The 23,370-nt window shown below is 41.6% G+C and overlaps 1 protein-coding gene across 1 annotated transcript; it reads left to right on the top strand.

The window, feature by feature from the left end:
* The first annotated feature begins 16,229 nt into the window (after positions 1-16,229).
* LOC146518802 (uncharacterized) lies at positions 16,230-20,915 on the top strand. The gene is made up of 5 exons (XM_085159368.1): positions 16,230-17,636; positions 17,736-18,026; positions 18,207-18,970; positions 19,061-19,291; positions 20,912-20,915. Exons 1-5 carry the CDS (start codon positions 16,833-16,835, stop codon positions 20,913-20,915), a joined length of 2,094 nt encoding a protein of 697 aa, XP_085015494.1. The 5' UTR covers positions 16,230-16,832.
* Positions 20,916-23,370: the final 2,455 nt, after the last annotated feature.

Below are 23,370 nucleotides of genomic sequence, written 5' to 3'. Positions count from 1 at the left end.
ACAACTACTAAACAAAAACCCAGGACGATGAGCAAGCCACGATCAAACAGAAAAAGACACTGACCAGCCGCTTTATTAGGTCCACCTTGATGGTACCAGGCTGGACTCTTCTGTTCCTTCAGAACTGCTTTAATTCCTGGTGGCACAGATTTAGCGAGCTCTATTCGATTGACACCTGGTGACTGTGGCAGTAACTTGAGTACAGTGAACTCATTGTCATGGTCAAGCAACCAGTTTAGAATGATTTGAGCTTTGTGACACGGTGCATTAAATTGCTGGAAGCAGCCATCAGAAGATGGGTACACTGTAGTCGTGAAGGGATGGACATGGTCAATAACAATACTCAGTTAGGCTGTGCTGTTCAGCTGGTACTAAGGGGTCCAACGTGTCCAAGGAATTATCAGTGTCACAGTAGAAACAAAGACCCATCAGACCAGGCAAAGTTTTTCAATCTTCTGCTGCGCCAGTTTCCTGATGATGTCACCAAGTGAGGTCTTATTTCCTTTAAGGTTCAGTGTGCATTTAGAGATACCCTTCTGCATATTTGGTTGCAATAAGTGGTTATTTGAGTTGCCAATGCCTTCCTATGTGCCCATATTCTCTGACCTTCGGTAGCAGCCAGTCATTTTCTAGAGAAAAGCTCTTGCTGCCCACTAGTTCCTCTTTTGGCCATTTTTTTCCCAGTTGATCAGCAGTTTCTGAAATACTCAGACCAGCCAGTCTGACACTAACAGCAATGCCACGCTGAAAGTTTTGTTCTCATTTCTCTTTATACAGTTTAGTTAGTAATCATGCACCTGTAAGTACCTAAAGGAGTCCTGATTTGTAAGATGGCACGTTAGGGTTAGGGTTTTAAAATCCTCAAAACTCTGAATATGACACTTTTTAATAAGTGAACATAAAGCTTTAATTCCTGTTCTCATCAATGGTTTAAAGTTTGAGGGAAATTTCCCTGGTTTGAATTCATCGTCATCAGTGATCCAACTCAAGTGTGACTGTTAAAGAGTCAGTGTATGCTGTACTGGTTGACAACCAAGAGACACCTGGCATTTCTAATGATAGTGATCTGTTAAAATGTAACAATTGTAACATTTCAAATAAGTAGTGTGGGGAAAACTGAACATGAGGCCACAGGGCTGGACTCCGTTCCACCCACGCCACACTGTCCTGTTTTGTAAGACTATTAATGATGGCTACTACATCAAGCTTTCTTTTCTCTTGATGGACAAAATTTGAGTTTTATTTGATGGATAAATTCGGACAAAACAACTGAGTCACCTCGGCACGGTCTCCTAGCCCTCCATTATTTTCCTACCCACCACTTCAAGAATAATCACTAAAAATCCTCCTGTATAAATGAAGCTTTTTTCATAATTTTTTTTTATCATTAGAGAGCTGTTTCAGCCATTATTAGCAGAAAAGTTGCTGCTAACTGTGTTATTTTTTGTGGCTTGAAAAATACATCATCTTATTTGGAATTTGCCGAATGGTGACCTGTTTCTTTTAATTTCCAACTGGGAGAAATAAGCAGCAAAAAAGATGGAATACAACACCTGTGAATAATAAGAAACCAAAAGAAGAGCAGGATTTCTCTCGCTGTGCTCATAGGCTTCTCTGAGTTTACTTGATTGGGCAAGAAACCAATAAAAAACATAAAAGAAAAGAGCTTACGTGGTTCAAACTGCAGTGTTTTTGTAAGTTTGATATCAGGCTCTCATCGTGGACAAAGTATTATTCTTTGGAAGTTAAAAGACATGAATTCAAAGTTTATCCAAACAGAGCTGTGCTGGAAACAATACTGAAAAGCACGTGTTGAACATATCAGCAGCTTCCACCAGAACAGACACGCGAGTCCCTCATGTATTACAGAGATGGCTTTTTGCGTCCATTGCTGGGAAATGCTAAGAGTGCATTAGTATGATTATGGCCTCCAGCTGCTTTTTTTTTTCTTTTTTTGGTTTATTACTTCACGGCGGGCTTTCAGTGCACAATCTACTGGTCTGTCCAAATCAGAACAACATATCTCTAAATGCATTTGTTCAATTATCCTGAAAATAATTTAGAAGGAGCTTGAAATGCATTTGTGATCAATCTGTGAGAAACCGAAGTGAGACAAGTATAAGAGGAGAGCAAACTGAGACACTAAAGACTTCTCATAGGCTGCAGACTCATTTATACACCAGTCAGGTTTTCTTTTTGGGTCTTACTGATATCAAGAGCTGAAAATAACACTTCAGCCAAAGTTCAGTGCACTGAAAGAACAATCGATTAAGCTCAGTTTTATCTGGAATAAACAGACTGGACAAAAAAGTAGCATGAATTAGAACTTTCATTTTCTCTGGTCTGACTGTTGAACTCTTTTGTTTGATATGGGTTAAACAAAAAGGTGAAAAATTCCCCTTCATTATAAAATGCTAAAAAGCAAAATATTCAGAATGGACACAGCAGCTCAAATATTTAAATTGAGAAAAGCATTTTAAGAGGGAAAAAAAGGTAATTTGATGGCAGTAACGCATCTCAGAAATGTTGAAAAGCAGGCAACAAAAGTACGTTTGACCAAAATTAGGTTTCTTGGCAACAAGTTAGTAACATGACTGAATATAACAAGAGCATTTATATTTATAACTAGAGCATCATAAAACGAAAAATACAGCCCAGAAAAATAAGACCCAAGACTTTTGAGAAGCTGGAATCTTTTATCAGACAAGAACGGGACAACTTTCTTCTCCCTCGGCTCTCCCAGCTGCTCTCCTCAGTTCCCAAATGTTTACCGACTGTTGTTAAAAGAAGAGGGGATGCTACAAAGTGGCAAACATCGCTCAGTCCCAACACTTTTGTTGCTGCCAGTTTATAATGGTACATTTTGCCAGTTTGAATGTGTTTTCCCTGGTCTGTTGTGTTTCTGGGATTTGGAAATGATCACTTTGTACACGGAGTCACAGCTTTTTTTGAAATCACAACAGAAAAACACTGCCTCATTCAGATATTTTTGTCCACATTTTCTTAAGAAAACAAATACTTCTCCATGTTCTCCATGTTCTCTTGAGGCTTATGCACTGTACAAGTCGTTCATTTCACTGTTTTCTGAAAATCCACTGGAAATAGCTCTTTTTGGTCAACTAGTGTGAGAAAATACCACGATGAATAATATTGTCATATCATTGCATCATATCCCTTATCATTAAAGAAACAAATACACTCAGCATCGTTACAGATCATTGTGTGACTAAAACCCATTAGAAACCAAGTGAGTCAGTTCCTAAAACATTCTCTTTTCAGTCTCCTTATTGCAGCTGCTGATAACCACAGAAGAAAAAACAAACCATCCCAAAGAGCCCAGCAACACAAGAGGAAACCACACGAGAGAAGGCACTAACATCGCTCCTGCTGAAGGCAGAAAAATTGAAGAAAAAAAAACATTTCTAAACCATGGGAAGCCCATATGATAATCATTTCCTGTGACCTTTGAACAAAGTTTGCCTGTTATCACTGTGTGACCTTGGCTGTTTGAGCATCACAGGAGCAGACAACAAACACCGTACAGCTTTAAAGATGAGGAGAGAGCGAGACAGCAGGTAGCTGGATCAAGTGGCATCACATCCAAGACGGAGAGAAGAGCGATAATGTCAGCCATGTGAAGAGCGGATTAGCTAAGGAAGGATAAAAGACGAGTGAACAGCAGACTGAATATAAAGCAGAGCTACAAAGGTTTAAAAAGGAAAAACTAGCAGTTGCTGTTATTTCCTTGAGTAACAGATTAAATGTTTTCACTTGACCTTCTGTTTCATTACCATGATTCTGCAGTATATAAATCACTGGAATGTCAAGTGTGCTTTGAAGTATTAAAAGCAGCTTCCAGCTTTTCCAAGATGATATCGAGGCATTCCCAAGCAATCTGAGATGCTTTATCTCTCCAGCATTTCCTGGATCGCTCTGGGTGGTTTCCTCCTGGATGCATAAATCTGGAATAAGTCACCTGAGAGGCATGTTAGACAGGTGTCAGGCGTGTCATACCTGACTTGTTTTGATGCTTACCAGCAGCATCACATATATTTATGCATCACTGAAGAGCCAGTGATGCATAACTCCTTTAGAAATCATGGGAGGCTTGATATTCCAGTGAGAAATGTTTGTTGTTGAGCTGCCTGAAATACCAAAACATTACACACGTGAATTATTTTTGATCTTTGAGACAAACTTAGCTGTGTTTTATTAAGAGGTGCTTAAATTATTCTGTGGAAGGGGGGGGGGGGATTTGTAAAATGTCTTCTCTGTCACTAAAATACCTTGCCAAGGTTTAAGAAAACAATTCAAATGACCTTTGTCGAGTAATCTCAGCTCAATATTTTAGCCCAAAAATGCTTAACAGGAGTCCAGCATTGTACTGTGGGAATTTTAGCACATCCTGGCATTTTCTGCTTTAAATTAAAGCTTTGTTCGGTCTAAAAGTATTGTTTGTTAGTCCAGAAATTGGTGCATGTAGTCTGTATATGTGAGGTCATTTGTTGTTCTGTAATGGCACATGTTTGCATTTTAAAAATGCACAATACAAGGTTTTATACAAAATAAGAGATGAAAAGTTGTGTATTTAAGCTTTGGCGCTACGGACAGGAGAGGACATTCACATTCCCACAACACTGTGAGGTCTCCCAGTCTCTGCTTCAGATGAAGATTTAAATAAATGGCTGTTAGTTTTGCTTCATATCTGTTTGTGTATTTTATAAATTAGACAGGCTTGTAGCCAAACTGTAAGCCAGCTAAACATATGACTTATTCAGTAACAAACATAACAACAAATGTATAAATATAATTATTTTAAAAGGATTGGAAACTTATTGGAAAGTAATGTGAACTAAATGAACACAATACATTTTTGATTTCATTTTGGTTTAGAAACTGAATGAACTGAAGGGTTCTTTCTTTCACCACAGAGGGCAGCTTCCTTAAATGCTTGGATACGTGCTGTTTGCATTCTTGTGACAAATCATGATCTGTATTACAATCAATAAGGAGAGCATAATGGAGAGTACATAAGAACGTTGATTGACGTTGACAGCAGAGAAGGAAATTGATTATTATAGCCCATCAATGTGTATCTAACTGGCTCAAAGAATGCAGCATCATCATCCATGAATAAAGGCCTTTTTACAGCATGGTGAGAGCAGCTCAAGAAGCTGAGGGAGTTGTAGAAGAAGGACAATAGCAGGAATTCCCAGATCTCATTGAGAACTGAAAAGGGGGGAAATTACCTACGTAAACCTTTGTTAAACACGACTGACCAATTGCAAGGAAGTTGCCTTGTCACGTGTGACAATCTAAATTAGGTGCTTTTGATATCATTAGAAAACATAAGTGCTTGTTCCAACTTTTTTGTGCAAATCATGAAAAAAAAAAATTCATTTTCAGCACATCACATGCAAAAAGTTAATCTATGAAAGCATCCTGCCACACAAATGCATCCAGCATAGCACTATCAGGTGGAAATTTCAAATGCATTATAAAGATCAAGGAAACAGAACTGAAATAGCCACCATCACGTCAGCTGATCCCACGTTGCTTGAGTGTCAGGATCATCTGTACTTTCATCAGCAAGAAGCTGCCTTTGCTACACTTTAAACCTGTAATCTTGTTCACATTACCCAGCATTGCACCATGAACAGGAATCATATCTCAAGACCAGCGAGCACCTTCTTTGAATGAAAATGTTAGCCCAGTCTTCAGGCTGTGTGTTTATATACGCCATATTGTTAGATGACAGCAAATACCTTATAACTCTTTCAGTATCACCAGCAATATGTTTCACAAAGTGATGTCACGGGGCTGTTTATTTTACAACTGCTAAGCAAATAAGAAGAACAAAGTTTGTGTTCAGTGTGTTAATAACTGTTTGATCGGATCACAGTGCTTGTAAACTGCTATTCAGCTCCTTCCCTCCACTGTAGCTCTGCTTTTGACGAACCTGCGTTCACATTGAATTTGAATTTTACAACCTCTGCAGGCATCAAACCTCTCAGCCTGTTTTTTCCCCCTTTGCTAGCATGTCCCCTTTGAAGTCAAGAAGTCCACATTTGTAACAACGTAATCCTTGACAATTGCTTTATTCAAATTCATTTCATTGTGGATTTTTCCAAGAAGGTGAACATATGTGAGATGTTTGGGACTGAAAATGTTTTTTCTTTCCTCCAGGCTGAAAAGAAAATGAGCAAAATAACCAATTCAAAGCTCTTGCATGTAAAAAGGTCTGTTTGCATGGAGCACGGGTGTCAAAATGATCAAAGTGAATACCACATCTTGAACTAAAATGCACAAAGGGATTGCACTGGGGGTTTTAAAGTGCAAACAGCTATTCCAAACAGGAACATCTTTCAGAGGGCTCTATAATTATCCAAAGGTGTTTTGCTGGATGCCGACTTCATTTATATTCTAAGAGCCTCAAGAAAATCATGTATAAGATGCACAGACAGACGTTGTGAGATGTGATTGAGCAGAGATATTGTGATGCATGGTGAGATTTTGTTTGTGATGCAGCTTGATTTGCATGTGTTTCTGATTTAAATGGAAAGCAGGAAGCTGATTGATGCTAGTTTAAGAAGCAGAGAATTGCCTGCGTGAACCGCAGGCTTGCATCTATTTTGTCAATTTAGTTTCAATTTATACTTTTATATTTTTGTCTCTCACTAGTTAAACATCTTGCTACAATTGAGGTATCAAACGAATTTTAAGCAGTCGGGTAAAATAGCTTTTTTTGCCCTGTTGAATTCTTCTATTACCTTAGATTAGTCTTTGTGAATCAGGAAGCAAAGGTTGCTCGGTTTAATAGATCAGAAACAAGCTCTACGTTGTTTTTCTTTTAACAAAAACAGAGATGTGTCATAGGCAGACACAGGGCGCCATGCGGCCTCACAATAAGTCTCCCTGTGCCTGTGTGGATTCTCTCTGGGTACACTGGCTTCCTCTCACGGTCCAGAGCCATACTTGTTTGGTTAACTGGTGACTCTAAATCTGTGTGAATGTGAGCACGAACGGTTGTCGGTTTCTATGTGTTCTATGCCGGCTCTCGGCCTATGACAGCAGAGATGCGCTTCAGCCTCCCCGCGACCCTGAATTGGATAAGCGGTTAAGAAAATGGATGGAGATTTGGCACAGAGGAGAAAAGGCAACTTCTCACTGATATAGCAATGAATCTCAGAGTGGAAAACAATTTTCAGATTTGATCATAGTGGGAACAATTGAGAAGATCTGACCTCTCATGGTTTTTTCCCTCAAAGGACAGGTGAAAATGATTTTTTGATCACGTGGAGAGACTTGACTCAGAAGAAAGAAGCAAGCATGTGCACAGTTGAACAGGGTTTGTTACACCTTTGTTACACCTCTGCAAATAGTCAGCAACTGTTTGGATCAATGCCCTCAGAAGCTGACTAGTGTGAGTTGAGTGACAGAATGAGGACAGATGTAGACAGGAAAGGCAAGCTTCATCTTGTTATAGATAGTGGTGGAGAACTTATGCACTCTGAAGGAGACACAAAAATTTGACTTGAGTTTGAACCTGGCATTAGTACAACATTGCTAAAAGATATGCTGGAGAATGAGATCAGGAGCCATGGTTTAAATACTGCAGTATCATTGTGAGTGGGTGAATCTCAGGTTTGTAGGTCGATTGGCAGGAGAGGTGGGAACTGATCACCAGGCACATAGTGACACACAGAAAGTCCGCAGATGAATTTCATTCAGTTTCATATGACGGTTGCTAATTGAGTTTCTAGCTGAAGTGTCTCGATAACAGCCATGACAAAAGCTGACTGAATTGTCCAAATTCAAAGGAAAGGTCCTTTGACTCTTCGTTTCTCTTTTTCCTTTTAAACTCTAAGAAAGGAAAGATGATAGTACCGTCCCACACTTCAAAACACATCACAAAATTTTACAACTAAGAAAACTCACATCTGATCATTATGTAAATCACTTGTTTGCTGCTTATATGTGACGTTTTGGACTTTGAGCAAATTGTTTTTGGCTTGTGTGAAGGTGGGTTTTAAAAAGTGATCTATAAATAAAGATTATTAGCTATAATGAAATTATAGGAAACATTCATGATCTTCAAGATCATTTCCATTGTTACGTTCTCATTTTAAGCACTGTGGTTTTAGGATTATTTACATTTCGGATTGTGGTTGCAGCTTTCCTACAGTCACAAATGCAGGAAGCCCGAACAAAAGCAAAAAATTCGACTGGATCGTCCTTTCAGCCCACATGGAAACCTGTATTTCATTTGTATAAAAATTATGAACCTTTTGATGAAGTCACATTTTTCAATGATTTGTCCACATTTATGAAACATGTGCATAAAATATGGTCATGTGCATTTTTATAGTGCCTCTTGAGAACACCCTAGTTTCACCCCAGCAGACGACTGTGCACATGTTCCAGTGCACACAGTCCCTAAGTTGTTTTTTTCTTTTTCAGTCTGTTGTAGTTTACTAGTTTTATTGTCCTCTTTCAATGAACCAGTTTGGGCCAAACTTTAGCCGTCAGACGTAGATTTGACTCTAGAATACTTTGGTATACAGAGGACTTCATGGTAGACTCGTTGACTGCAAGATGACAGTTAGTATGAGGTGTTTGCGCTGATACGCTGTGCATTAGGCCCAAACATTTCCACTTTGGGAACAGAGAAGAGCAGCTGCTGGACTTGCAGAGAGGAATGTTGTCCCAATCATGTCTGATAAAAGCTTCTACTCCTCAGCAGTCCTGGGTCTTATTTTCTGGGCTGTATTATTTTTTAGTTTTCAGTTGGTGAAAGGTCTGGACTGCAGGTTGGAATTGTCTTGCACAAATATGCAAGGCCTTCCCTGAAAAAGACATTATCTGGTTGGGAGCATATGTTGTTGTAAAGCCTGTATATACCTTTCACCACTGATGGTGCATTTCCAGATGGGCGAGATGTCTATTCTCTAAGCACTAATGGACCCTGTACCATCAGAGATACAGGCTTTTAAACTGAGCGCTGACAGCGCTGATAACACTTCCTCTCCTCTTTAGTCTGGGGGACACGGCATACATGTTCTGACCACAGGATAGTTTTCCGGTTTGCCTCAGTCCATTTTAAATGTGCTTGGGCACAGAGACGGTGGCATTGTTATGTTTTATTGTGACTAAAATGTGATCATGTGATAATATATAAACATTCTGTTTTTACTTATGTTTTATACAGCATCCCATTTTTTCAGAATTAGATTTTTTCATCTTTTTAGTACTCTTTATTTATTTATTTATTCTTTTCACATAGTTAAGTTGCCTACTGTAAGTGCATTGGACTCTCTCTTGTTCATGTTGATTAGACACAATGTGCCACTGAATGTACACTGCAATGCAAACCACAATCCCAACAATGGTATTACAATGATTTGCCTAACAGTGTGTAAATAGTCTCATTTTTAATGAAGCAAGCATTTTAATTTGTCTGCACTTGATCTTACTGAGAAGCCTGAGACTACAAAACCTTGTGGTTAGTGTGGAAATCCAGACTTTGAAGAGCTCGATGAAGAAATTAGACCAAATCAATCAGAACATAAATGCATTTGCATCTTAACACTAATGCCTGACATCCTTTAATGCCAGCAACTCATTTCCCTGGAGACTCATCAGAATGACAGATAAAGAGTGCCATGGTAAAATCACAGACAGATGGGTCACCGTGTGGGTGTGTGAGAGATGGTAAAGGGATACGAATGTACCCTTAAACCTCATATCTCTTAATGGAATGTAATCCATAATCTCATTCTCTCAGGGGTTCTTTTTCTAAGAAGAAACAAGGGAGGGAAGAATATGACTATTTTAAATGGCTGCTGAGGTTGATGTTGATGTTTTGCATTATCAGCCAATCAGGCTCCTTTGAGAGCTGTGAGGCTCTGACAAGTCATTTGTTGCTGTTCATTAAGGGAGGCCGTGGGATCGCTGAGTGATCAAATCCTGAGGATCAGGTTTGTCTGTGATGTGGGCAGAGGCTATCAAGTGGCATCGATAATGATAAATGAACTGCGGAGTCAAAAACAAACAAACTGGTCCGTGTTCTCTCTCTAAACGTGGCTCAAAGGTCAAGATGTTATCAAAGAATTAACAAATAGCTCAGTCAGCTGACGATAGAGGCTCCTTGCTTTCAGATCAGAGGAGAGAAACAAAGAGAACATGATGTGGAAAGAGACTACAGCATATGTGTTCTGACAGATGGAGTGATACAGCTATCATTATCATGTTGAACAAAATATGGCTTTCATTGTTGTTGGCAATTATTACCAATTTACCCAACAAAAAAGGATTATGTGTGCAAAAAAGGAAATCACTAAGTCAAACGTTATCACTTTTAGCACCTGGTATGATATTAAGCCTGTTGTAGTCATGCCAAAAATGAAAATTACATTTAAAAAATGCAGATCTGTGTCATTAAATAGACTAAAGAAACAAAACAAGTTAAATGTCCGAAACAAGAAACCCGATCAAATACTTTGCACCGCAGTTTTTTTTTAATTTTGTTTGCTCTTCCCCATCAGCACCAGTTCAGCGAAACAGCCCCAGAAAGCAGTCATGGAAAATAAATCCTACTACAGTGCAAACATTATCCTCACCCCCAGGCCCTAATTGCATGAAGAAGTTATAAAAATCATAGCTTTCCTATTGACCAGGAGCAGATGCTGAGTCCTTTTAATTTTCCAGGACACCGCACAGGAGCAAATCTCATGCTACAACTACAAACAAGAAGCAGACAGGCTGATGTCAGAAACCTCTTATAAAGCCCAGCTGAGCCAATTGATTGACTGGGCCGAGTTTCCTTCCCAGCGAGCCAAAAGCAGATGATGTAATGGGCATCATCAAAAACAGCATTGTTATAGCACTGTTATTATTTCTCTCCTAATTGGGACAGAGAGGCATGTTGGGTAATTCAACAGCTCATCACAGTTAATCACACCCAGAGTAGTTTCTCTGAGATCCCACAGATGTACTGAGAGGACTGGAGAGGAGAGCAGAGTGTGTGGAGTGTAAAGGTAGCTGGCTAGAGACAAAAGCTACATATTGATTCCCTAAATTAAAAGAAAGCTGTCAAATACATGTTTCCCTGTATGTCATCTACATTGAGATTCTCTTTGTTGCATCCCCCCGGGTCTGATCAAAGCCTCGTGACAAAGCATCTTGTCAGCTTTCCTGTTAGCAAATGTCACGAGGAAATGGAGTTGGACTGCAACAGTGGAGTAGTGATACAAAAATACAGAAGCCACAGAACCAATGATACCTAAAATTAAACATGCATGATACAGCCCTGCATACAGATGCATATAGTGTGTAAAATCTGACTTTTTAAATGGGCTTTAATGTCCATATATCCATTTTCTTAAAAGCGTATCTGGTTGGGATGGGCTGGCTTCTATCCCAGTTATCACTGGGTAAAAGGACTATCACAGAGCTAACATCACTTGTAGTGTGCTGTTCATTATTATACCTGTTTTACTGTATTTCTATCCATCTGCCTATAATAGTGTAGAAATTTTTACACAAATATTTATACAACAGAGAGACGGTAATTACTGTTACTTTGTCAAGCTAATGTTTTATAGCTCAATTTCAACTGTTTTTTTTTTTTTAATCTAACTTAATTTTCCCACACTGACAGTTTGATGAACTCAACACAGTATCAGAATAATGCAAAGTAATAATGCAAAGATCACACACATAAACTGAATTTATATGTGGATGCATTTTATTTTAAATTACAATGTTTATATATTTGGATACAAATACTTGAGCACATGAAAATTTCTCATGGTATTAAAAATTTATAGTCTTACTGCAAAAACCTGACTTGTTAATCTGCTATTCTGCTCTAGCTACTCTTAAATATTTGTATCAAAATATAATTATGTTGTAAAATCAAATAATAAACACTGAAAATCCAATTAATTAAAGGAGAATTATGCCCTTTGTAATGGGCCGTATTACAAAGTGTTATTTATAAGTAAAAGGACTAAAACTAACCTCAACACCCAGAAGCTCTAAACTAAAGACTCAGAACATCAAAACTCAGATTCTGACCAAAATAGAGAACAGTTAATGATCACTCAGAATTTAGAGTTTAAGAGAAACTGTGGGTCAGAGACTCAGGATCATGACAAAATTAGACTGTTCCCACTCAATAAAACAGGAACCAAACATACAGATATAGCCCTCCTTCAGTGGGAGAGAGAGGTAGTATCTATCAGCTGAATATGTTTTGGGATTTTGGCTTTATTAAAATGAAGTCATTAGAAGGTTTGCACTTCATCAGTAAGCCACATCTGTGGCATCTCCCAGTTACAGCACATTTTTAACAGCCTGACAGTCCTAACAGTGACAGCTAGCCACATACTTTGTATGCACCCTGTGAAATCTGTGGCTTAGCAGCATTCTTTCTCATCACACTGATGGTCGTGGCTTTATGTCCTAACTGCTGGGAGAAATCTTCCTGTAAAATACATGCAGTGTGGACAATATGGCAGTCTTGCAGTCAGTCCTCCAGGTCCTGCTGAGTGTACGAGAGTCTGATTATTGTATGTATCCCACGTCCTACATCAGAGGTGTATCTCCTGCTCTTGTTTGCTTGCTTGTTGTTTACATGGCTCTGTGAGGCTGAGATGGTTCAGATGATGGACAGGTCAGCAAAGATGCACTGTGCTCTGGGAGAAAAGCAAGGAAGACGTGACAGACTCCCAAAGGCACCTCATTCACACCAAGAGAGGAGCTGACAGGTGAGGGTGCAGGCTGGCACTTGGTGCCCAAGAAATATTTCTTTCTCTATTCTATGCAAACAGAAGAAACAAAAGGTCAGCTTCTAACCAGAATTTCTAATGGAAATAATACAAACAATTAGTGCATCTCTGAAATAAACATACAGAGAGATTAGAAGATAACTCATCAGGACATTACAAGTGGAATATCAAATTGTTATAACTTAGGCAAAAGTAACAAACAGTAACAAAGACAAAGCAGCTTGTAAGAAGATATTTCAATTGTTTTAAAAAAAAAACATCATAATTTTAAAAGTTAGTCAGAAGTCTCTTGGATACATTTCAGTGGTATTTGTAACAAAGTTAATGAACAGATGTATTCACTGGACACATGAAACAGATTTAGAGGGGATTGAACATCACCTTTTCACAGACCAGTGATCCAGTGCATTGGCGTCATGGCCCACAGAGGTCATTAACAAGTCAGACTGGACACCCACTCAACCCTGACTTAAGCTTGTCATTTACATATCTCCCAAAATACGTGGCCACTCGGTTTCAACAAAGAAGTCCTTCATCAGGATGACTCTGTGTTGGATCTCAGGACAGAAATAGTAAATTGCAAACTACCATCCAAACAAACGCTTCAGCCTCATCTAAAGGTGCAGTTCATCCTTATTAGGAAAATTCTTTTTCAGCCCTCTTTGCCCGTCAGTAAATATTTTCTCTTTCGCCTACATTTACTTATTCATTACTTCTTTATTTATTTATTTACTTAATTTTTTCCTGTTGAGCCATTACATTTAAAGCCCTAACGGTCTGAGGCATCTGGGAAATGTTTGGCCATAAAAGAAATATGCATAAAAAACAACAGTCGTTTTCTCCCACAAATATTTTTGAGATGATCTTTTTTTTAACCAAACATAATAGTTCTAGTTCTACTACTACTTTAACCTGGGGCTGGAGTAAACCTTTCAGGGACCAAATCCACATGGGACACAGTGCCACCTTCTGAGGACTGATAAAATTTGTGTACATGCTTAAATTCAAATAACTATATTTAAAAATATGATAATGTACATTATTTTCCCAACCTCCCAAAAAGTAGGGTAAAATTTTGTTGTTCTACAAAAATAATCTACATGCTAAAAAGGGTTAGCATTTCTTCCCTCTGGATTATCACCTACATCTCCTTATGCTATCTCACACAAGAGCCTTTTGGATGCTATAACTTCCTAAAGTAAAGACGACTTTAAGCAACTGCGGCTGAAGAGATGGCTCTTGTAGCCCAACTGCCTAAAAAGCAAAAAATTAACAAAGGCAGCCAGATGGGGTGATGCTGGGGGCTGTACAGACTTTCACCTGCGAGAGTGTGGTTTGGATCCTGTGTGAAGTCACAAGTCAGGAAAGAGTCACACATCTGTTTGGAGGTGCTTAGATTAAAGAATTTTAGATTCTAGATTAGAGAGATTTCTGCCGTGTGCAGCTTTGTGCAGCCATTTAAACGTATACATTTGTTGATTGCATTTCATCCATGCCACACTCAGTGTAGTATGGTAAAAGTATTTTTGCTTAAGGTCTGTTTCATTAAGATAAGAGCCAGCTGCATTGAAATCCTGTGTGTTGATGTTGTAAAACTATATGCATCTGTCATGCTCAGACTCAGCCCTCATAATTTCCTGTTGTCAGCCAGGAAATTGAGTCTTGATATAATTATTTGGCAAAACAGTTATTTTCTCATATACGCTTCAGTCCCCAGTGGTGTCCACCTATCACCCCACTCGTTGCATATGGGAATCTCATAAGAATAAGAAGGTCACTGAAGTGAAACAAGCCTTAATTAAGGCCACTAATTGAAAAGTTTTTGTAGGTTAAAAGTTTAATTTGTCACCACAGAAAACCAGGAAACCAGTATTTGCTTTGGTCAGTGTTGTTTTGGGAAACGTTGGGATTCACATGGTTGCTAATGTGTACCACCTACCTAAACATTATTGCAGACCAGATGCACCCCTTGTTTTAAGAGGCACTCTTTCATGGCTATCTCCTCTTTCAGCAAGATAACAAACCCTGCAGATGGTTTGAGGAACATGATGGAGATCAAGCTACAGCCTCCCAGTTCCCCAGATCTCAATCTAACCGAACATCTGTGGAGTGTCTTGGAAAAGCAAGTCTGATCCATGGAGGGTCCACCTCACAGCCTGAAGGACTTCAAGGATCTGCTACTAACTTTTTTCTGAGGTCTTGTGGAGTCCATGTTTTGAGACTAAGAGGGAGCCCTTTATAACATTAAACATATAGTTCTAATGTTATGGTTAATGAGTGTACGCTGGTTCCTTTTGTTACTCTTTTCCCTTTATTTTGGGTGTAAAAAGGTACAAATCCACAGAGTGACTGAGTTTACATAGCTGTTAACAGGAGGTTATGACAGATGTAATCGAGCTGTTACAAATGATAAATTAGATAGATCTGTGTATCTTTTGCCTCATGTTGTTGTTGTTTTAGTTAGGGTTTTTTTGGTTGCTTGTTTTTCCATGATAAGGTAGAAAACATGAGGTAAAAAAGTATCCCTTTAAAATTTAAAGCACATGTCATCCACCAATGGCATGTATGTTTGGCGTGCAAAAAAGGTGAAGGTGGTGACCTCATCTAGGCTGTGGCCTTTTGGCAATTTGATACTGCTAACATGTAGTCTGTGGAGATTAAAGGCATAGTTAAGCTTTTTAGAGACAAAAATGTATCAGCTTTCCTGCTGAGAAGAGGAAAAGGTCAATATCACATGTTTGTGGTAACTAGCCTGAGGCACTTTCTCACTTTGATCACGTTTGGTTAATTTATCTTCCTATTCTTAATATCTATGTTATACCACTGTAGAGAGACAGGCACAACAATGTGGTTGGTTATAAACAGTTAAGAACAGAGTGATATATACGGGTTATAATGATAGATACATGTATATATTTTTTGTCTGCTTTACAAGCATATAAACATGTTCAGTTTCAAAGACAAAAGCAAACTAACCTGTAAATCGCGTGGTTGATGTTTACATTTTTGATGGTCGTCTCAAACATCTCCAGCTTTGTCATATGTTAAGGTTCATGTCTGTGATATTTAAGGCCTTTTTTTATTCTTAATTCTCTATGTAATGATGAGCTGAACAAAATTCCATTTCTTGACCATTAAGTGCGTATGAGCAACAATCATAGATGAAAAAAATGCAAACAGGGAATATAACACTACATTCACACAGGGACGAGGAAGTGAACCTAGTATACAGGAAAATCAAAAGAAATGGGATTTTGAATAAATCTTTTTAACAAAACAGATGAAAATAGATGTGAATAATCATTGTAGGTATGATGATGTTTTTACATAGTCTCAGCAGATTGGCCCACCTGTAAAGAGGAGAGACGGTACATATAGGCACCATACGCAAGATGTGTAAATACAGCTGAATATACAGGTAGTTTGTTAACACAAAGATGTTGGGATGCCTGGGTCGTTGACCCAGGGGTTTTGAGTTTATTATATTATTTATAATTTCTAGTCTTTGGGTTTTCATTAGAGTCATGTCTTACGGTTTGTCTCTGTGTAATCCTTAGTTGCTGTCTCCCCTGTCTGCTATATCCCCGTGTCCAGTCTGTGTCTGTCCTGGTCCCACATTTCTGTTCCCTCTGTTGTAGTGCCTGCATGTGAGTCTGTGTCTTTTGTTCAGTCTGTTTTATGTGTTTCCTGTTTTACTTTGAAGGTCTCTGTCTTATCTCAGTGTGTTCAGTTTACGCTTCCTTGTCTCGTCAGTTCTGATTTGCCCCAGCTGTGTTTCCCTCCTGTTGTCCATTCCCTGATTGCTCCCTCTATGTATTTAAGCCCTGTGTTTCAGTTTGTCATTGTCGCGATCTACCGTTTATTTAGCTGTGTGGTTTTTCAGTCCTCCGGTGTAAGTTTATTTGGATATTTTCAGTTATGTTATATTTGAGTTTAAGATTAAAGCGGTTTTGAGTTTAAGTTTTGTCTCTGGAGTCTGCACTTTGGGTCCTATTCCTGTCTGCACACAGCCGTTCCCTAACAGAAGATCGCGACCATAACATGGACCCAGCAGACTCCGTGTGGTATTGGCAACCCGCAGCTTCTGCCTTCCTCAAGGAGAGCGTGAGGCAGGAGGCTAAGCATGCCCGGGAGCTCGAGTCACCTTTCTATGGTTCACGTTTGGCTTGGGGAGGACCCCGCAGCCTCCAAACTGCCATGGCTACGGCCGAGCCGGCGCCTATGCCTCGGGCGATCAGATTGAGCACATGCTCATTCTCTCCAGTCGCTACACCTCCGCCTCCACCCCTGGATTACCAGTCCGACAAGAGGGTTAAGCAGCGGAGGAAGAAGGATTACTGGACGCCGGACGTTAGACTCACTCCACTGCAGTCCTTCGCTTCGTTTTTGGGTCTGCCACGTTCTGAGCTTCACAAACTCTCTGCTTCCTCATCGCAGCCCGGTCTTTTGGAGGATTCGCAGCCCAGTTTGCCACCTCCCACTTCCCGGAGAAAGCGACGCTCACGCGGTCGCCACTCTGTCTCTGCTGAGCCACTCCCCATGGTGAGGTATATTGACTGTTTTCATTCTGCTCCCTCTGAGCTGGAAAAAGACAATCATGTGCACACTGTAAATTCTGAGACTGTGAAAACTGTTAAGACTGTTAGACGTGGTGGTGGTAGGAAGCTAAGAAACATTTTAGAGGAGTCTGTGTTTGCTGAGCCTGCTCCTTTGCACCGTTGTGTTCCTGCTCCCAGGGCAGCTCGGGCCCAGCATTCCCCTGCACCTGTTTCAGTGCTTCAGGTGAGGGAGGCTGAGGTCCAGCTGGTCCCTGCTCCGGTGTCCAGGCCAGCTGAGCCTCTGCCTGTCGCTGCACCCATGCCAGCTCCTCGGGTGGGGACGGCAGCTGCACAGCCATTGACGGTGCCTGTCCCGGCTCCCAGTGTGAGGATGACCGGGAACCAGTTAGCTCCGGCACCCGTACCTTCTCCTCGGGTGGGAGTGGCTGGTGTCCGGCAGGCACCTGTTTCTGACCTCGCTGGAGGCTCAGGTGAGCCCGTCCAGCAGATTTCTTCAGGTTCTGGAGGCTCAGGGGAACTAGCTCAGCTTACTGCGGATCCACCACCTTACCCACCATTACTACCATCTCTACAACAGTCGATACATATTAAACTTCTCTCCGTAGCTCGGGCATTAGCTCACCTATCAGCTCAGTCACCTGCTCAGTTCTCACCTCAGTCATTTACTCCACCGCCTGTTCCTGCTGGAGGGTCCGAGGGGCCCGTCCAGCCTTCGCCTGCCTCCGCTGGAGGGTCCGAGGGACCGCTTCAGCCGCCTGTTCCCGCTGGAGGGTCCGAGGGACCGCTTCAGCCGCCTGTTCCCGCTGGAGGGTCCGAGGGACCCGTCCAGCATCCTGCCTCCGCGGGAGGGTCCGAGGGACCGCTTCAGCCGCCTGTTCCCGCTGGAGGGTCCGAGGGACCGCTTCAGCCGCCTGTTCCCGCTGGAGGGTCCGAGGGACCCGTCCAGCCGCCTGTTCCCGCTGGAGGGTCCGAGGGGCCCGTCCAGCCGCCTGTTCCCGCTGGAGGGTCCGAGGGGCCCGTCCAGCCGCCTGTTCCCGCTGGAGGGTCCGAGGGGCCCGTCCAGCCTCCTGTTCCCGCTGGAGGGTCCGAGGGGCCCGTCCAGCGACCTGCATCGCCTGCAGCGCCACCACCTGCGGCTCCCGCACCATTCCCTGCAGCGCCGCCCTCATCAGGTCCGGCCTCCGAGTCTTCGCCCTCGTCAGGTCCGGCCTCCGAGTCTTCGCCCTCGCCTGGTCCGGCCTCCGAGTCTTCGCCCTCGCCTGGTCCGGCCTCCGAGTCTTCGCCCTCGCCTGGTCCGGCCTCCGAGTCTTCGCCCTCGCCTGGTCCGGCCTCCGAGTCTTCGCCCTCGCCTGGTCCGGCCTCCGAGTCTTCGCCCTCGCCTGGTCCGGCCTCCGAGTCTTCGCCCTCGGCGTCGCCTGGTCCGGCCTCCGAGTCTTCGCCCTCGGCGTCGCCTGGTCCGGCCTCGCTCCGTCTATCTTCGTCTGCGCCTGAGGTCCCCATGCCGTCTGGTCCTGCTCGTCCTGTCCGGCCTGTTCGGCCACTTTCCGGGCTGATGACTGGACATCATTGCCGTTACGGACGGCCCCCTGACCTACGTCGCCGCCGGTGCCTCCCGCCCGGCCGGCCTCCTGACCTGCTCCGTCGCCGCCGGTGCCTCCCGCCCGGCCGGCCTCCTGACCTGCTCCGTCGCCGCCGGTGCCTCCCGCCTGCCCGGCCCCCTGAACTGTCCTTTTGGCTCTTGGGCCACCAGCCTCCGGGCCGCCCCCCTGAACTGCCCGGGTTTGGACTGTTGTGCCGTCAGCCTCCGGGCCGGCCTCCTGTACCTTTTCGAGACTGGTACCGGGGCCTCTGCGCCTTTCATGGGCTTTTTGTCTGTTTTCTTTTGGACTGTTGCTGGGCCGCAGTGCTGTTGTTTTGTTCTGTTTTGGGGTTTTGCTCCCTGTATTTTTTTGTGTCTGGCTCCGTGTGTTTGTTTCATTTCGGTCCCTCCTACCTGTTCCCCCGCCGCCCACTCTGGTTGGGTTGTTTTTTGTTTTGGTGTTTCGGGTTGGGCTGTCTGGGAGCCAGCCCTTTAGGGGGGGGATACTGTTGTGATGCCTGGGTCGTTGACCCAGGGGTTTTGAGTTTATTATATTATTTATAATTTCTAGTCTTTGGGTTTTCATTAGAGTCATGTCTTACGGTTTGTCTCTGTGTAATCCTTAGTTGCTGTCTCCCCTGTCTGCTATATCCCCGTGTCCAGTCTGTGTCTGTCCTGGTCCCACATTTCTGTTCCCTCTGTTGTAGTGCCTGCATGTGAGTCTGTGTCTTTTGTTCAGTCTGTGTTATGTGTTTCCTGTTTTACTTTGAAGGTCTCTGTCTTATCTCAGTGTGTTCAGTTTACGCTTCCTTGTCTCGTCAGTTCTGATTTGCCCCAGCTGTGTTTCCCTCCTGTTGTCCATTCCCTGATTGCTCCCTCTATGTATTTAAGCCCTGTGTTTCAGTTTGTCATTGTCGTGATCTACCGTTTATTTAGCTGTGTGTTTTTTCAGTCCTCCGGTGTAAGTTTATTTGGATATTTTCAGTTATGTTATATTTGAGTTTAAGATTAAAGCGGTTTTGAGTTTAAGTTTTGTCTCTGGAGTCTGCACTTTGGGTCCTATTCCTGTCTGCACACAGCCGTTCCCTAACAAAAGACTGACCAGGACCTCTAAAGCTAATGATTATAAAATATAAGTTGGTTGGTTGGTTGGTTGGTTGGTTGGTTGGTCACCAAACTTTGTGAACACAATAATTCAAGAAAGACATGACCTTGGGTTTTCAAATTGATACCATAAGTGTATCCAGTAAAAATCTTGGACACGTTAGAATCTCTGTGTTTGCTTCTGAATAACCTGTGATAATTCAAGAAGGAAGTAACCTAGGATGCTTAAACTTGTATAATAGGTGCATGTTTTAGGGGGCTGAGGGTTGCACCGGCAGCTATCAGTATTTAAAAAATGTCTCTTTCATTTTTTTTCTTGCTTATTTGCCAAGAACATTAATCTCCTAAGACAAAAAGATGCTTTTTACCAGTTTTATCTGATGCCTAATTTTCATCTGCAGTTAGTCAAAAAACAAATAAAAATACTTGAAAAAAATGTCATTAATAAACAAATTATACTAAATATATTATCCTGACTATAGATTTATATGTACACACATAATAAAGTCATCTAACAGTAATTATTCACGGTAATATATTCATAAACATTTAACTGTTTCTTTTAAAAATGGTTTGTTGTGTCTGGTTTGTGCTAAAGACGCCTTCCAACTCCTGAGCTTCCACTTTGATTTCTCTCCATTAACCAGACAGCCCGTCTGCTGTGAAAATCATTTGGCTCTTTGTATGTTATGACTGTGATGGTGTGTCAAATCGTTATGAAGCTATGTGGGGGATGGGCTATTGTTCGCTGTCCCTGATGAATATTTTGGAGATGTGCACAGCTCAATTCCATAAATGACATTTGCTGCATTTCACTGATTAACTTTTTATGGCAGTGAGGCTGAACCTCTTTGAATTGTGTCTCCTTCTCTCCCCAGGTAGACTATTGTCTCTGTGATAACATTGTTGCAGCAACAAATGTCAAATGCCAGCACTGCGGGGTTTGAGACACCATGTTCAGATTAGATTCCAAACAGCACATGAAGACGGCACGGTGCATGTAACCATCCACTCAGGTGACATTTAGATGAATTGAATAAAACAGATTTTATTTATCTATTTGGTTTTAGGAAAACAGGATTAACTCAAAGTAGTAAACATTAGCTTTTTTCCTATTCAGAGTTACGTTTTTGATGGTAATTGCTTGTGAAGCTTGTTCACTTTACATATGGTGTCCCTTTAGACTTTGTGCTGTTTGAAGCATGTGAAGGAATGGTGGAGATGAAGGGGAAATCTTGTTGGTTTTGACAGCTTTGGGCAGTGCTCTGACATTTGTTTGATACATCACCGCCTCAAAGATCAGTATGACCATTCATGCAGAACCGCAGCCGAGACCGACTGCTCCTCTCTGAGGAACTGAGCCAAGACACTCGCTGACTTAGTGGCCTCCGTGTCTCTGCACCAGCACACTCCCGTTTCCCTCTGACATTTTGATCGACCCATCTCAGTAGCTGACTGGACTAAATATAGAATAACGTCTCAGGATACACTGAGGGATGTTTGTATTGATGTGATCAAACGCACACTGTTAACAAGACTTTTGTGTCATAACTCGTCACGTGTTCACTGTGTGATTTATATGGAATGAGGTTTGTTGTGACATTATGGATTTTTTTTGTCCTCCACTCAGATTGCTGGTCAGCTGTAAGATCTTTCTTGTAGTTGGTCACCAGGTTTGCAAACATCTCAGGAGGGATTTTTGGCCCACTCCTCCTTACAGAAAGATCCTTTAGGTTGTTTAGAGTTGCTTGGCAACTCTAAAGCTTCAGCTCACTCCACAGATTTCCTACTGGACTGAGGTCTGCAGACTGGTTAGGCCACTCTATGACCTTAATGTGCTTCTTCTTTAGTCAGTCCTTTGCTGCCTTGGCAGTACCATATGGACACACATTCAGTCTGTTGGACCCAGAATTCTCGCTGGATTGTAGGGGAGCAAAAACGTATTTGACTCAATGACATGAAAATCAATTTGTCCATATAATGAAATATAGATATCTACAGTATATACACATAAAGAAAAGGAGAGATCCACGTACAGCAGGATGGCTGAATACATTTAGCTTAACCTCCTTGGATAATCTCCACTCAGGTCATCTAAGGACTCTGTCCTGGACCAGGGTCACCATAAATAGTCTTCATTCATCATGTCAAAACAAATCTCTCTGGCCATCTTATATTATAAAGTATAATACAGTAAAAGACATAAATACCTGGAAATAATTCAGGACTCCTTGAAACTGCATAGAGATAAGAGAGGAGGATTTGATGGAGAGCAGTGGAGAGAATTATCGACCTTATCACTTGTTTGGAATAGCTTTCTGGACCGTCTGCGTCTAATTGCATTTTATGTACCACAGATGCATGACTGGTGTGAACTCCACAGAAGCTCTTGCATTATGAGGGAGTCAAAGACTTTTCCTGTATTTCAGAATCAATGCTTACCTTAAGTTCATGACATAATAAAGTATAGTAAAGTGTTGTTTTAAAGTGTTGTTTTTAAGATGGGAAATATCTCAAGAAGGTTGGTATGTTCAGTTTTACTTCAATTTTACTTTTATTTGATGGCAAAAGTAATGAACTGACTTTACATAGAAAGTCCATATTGGTTATATGTATTGTCCTCTAATCATCATTCAGCTCTCAACCTTTGGCAGGAAGCCAGTGAATGAGTCCAGTAAATCACTTCCCCACTTTTGTCTCTAAAGTCCTTTATCCTCTTCTGGAGCTAGGCCAGTTCATTTGATGGCTTACTAATTAATGTTATTGATTTTCAGAGTAATCCTGTCATCACAATAAATAATTTCTAGAAGGGGAAACAACAGAAGAGCCCCAGAAGACCCGAGAGGGGCACTTGAAATCCTGATGTATTCTTCAAAGCCAGTCCTCACTAAACCATGTCGGCCCACATGGGTCAAAGCAGCAGGGTTATTAGTGAGAATCCTCTATTATGAAGCTTCGTCTCTAATGAGGCCCACTAAACTCAGCGCGCAGTGAACCACAACGCCCTCAACTGCCCTGATTTGGCCACCCTCACTTTCTTTCATTCCCTTCCTTCTGTAAATATAAAGTATTAAACAGACAGTACAGCAATTTCAAAGAACTCAGTAATCTTTGTGTCATTTATCACATTAGAGTAGAAATGGAGAGACCATGGGAAAATGACCTTATTTTACAGTAACTGTCAACACAATCCACATGTTTGTAAGTGCCATTGCCAAGAAGTTGTTTGGCACGAAAGAAACCAAGTCAAATTAAATACTGGCTGAAGCCAAATTCAATGCAGTTGAAAATATGACACACACACACACACATTGGTTGGCTTGATAAATTGATAAAT

This window comes from Neolamprologus multifasciatus, chromosome 5 (genome assembly GCF_963576455.1).
Source record: "Neolamprologus multifasciatus chromosome 5, fNeoMul1.2, whole genome shotgun sequence".
NCBI lineage: Eukaryota > Metazoa > Chordata > Actinopteri > Cichliformes > Cichlidae > Neolamprologus > Neolamprologus multifasciatus.
This window is presented reverse-complemented; position numbering and strand designations above follow the sequence as displayed.

Excerpts from the sequence above, each read along its gene's own strand:
- LOC146518802 (XM_085159368.1), top strand. The coding sequence starts at position 16,833 with ATGGACCCAGCAGACTCCGTGTGGTATTGGCAACCCGCAGCTTCTGCC. Across the intron at positions 18,027-18,206 it reads AGTCATTTACTCCACCGCCT|GGACCGCTTCAGCCGCCTGT; the intron begins GTTCCTGCTGGA and ends GGAGGGTCCGAG. Across the intron at positions 18,971-19,060 it reads CGCCGGTGCCTCCCGCCCGG|CCGGCCCCCTGAACTGTCCT; the intron begins CCGGCCTCCTGA and ends CCTCCCGCCTGC.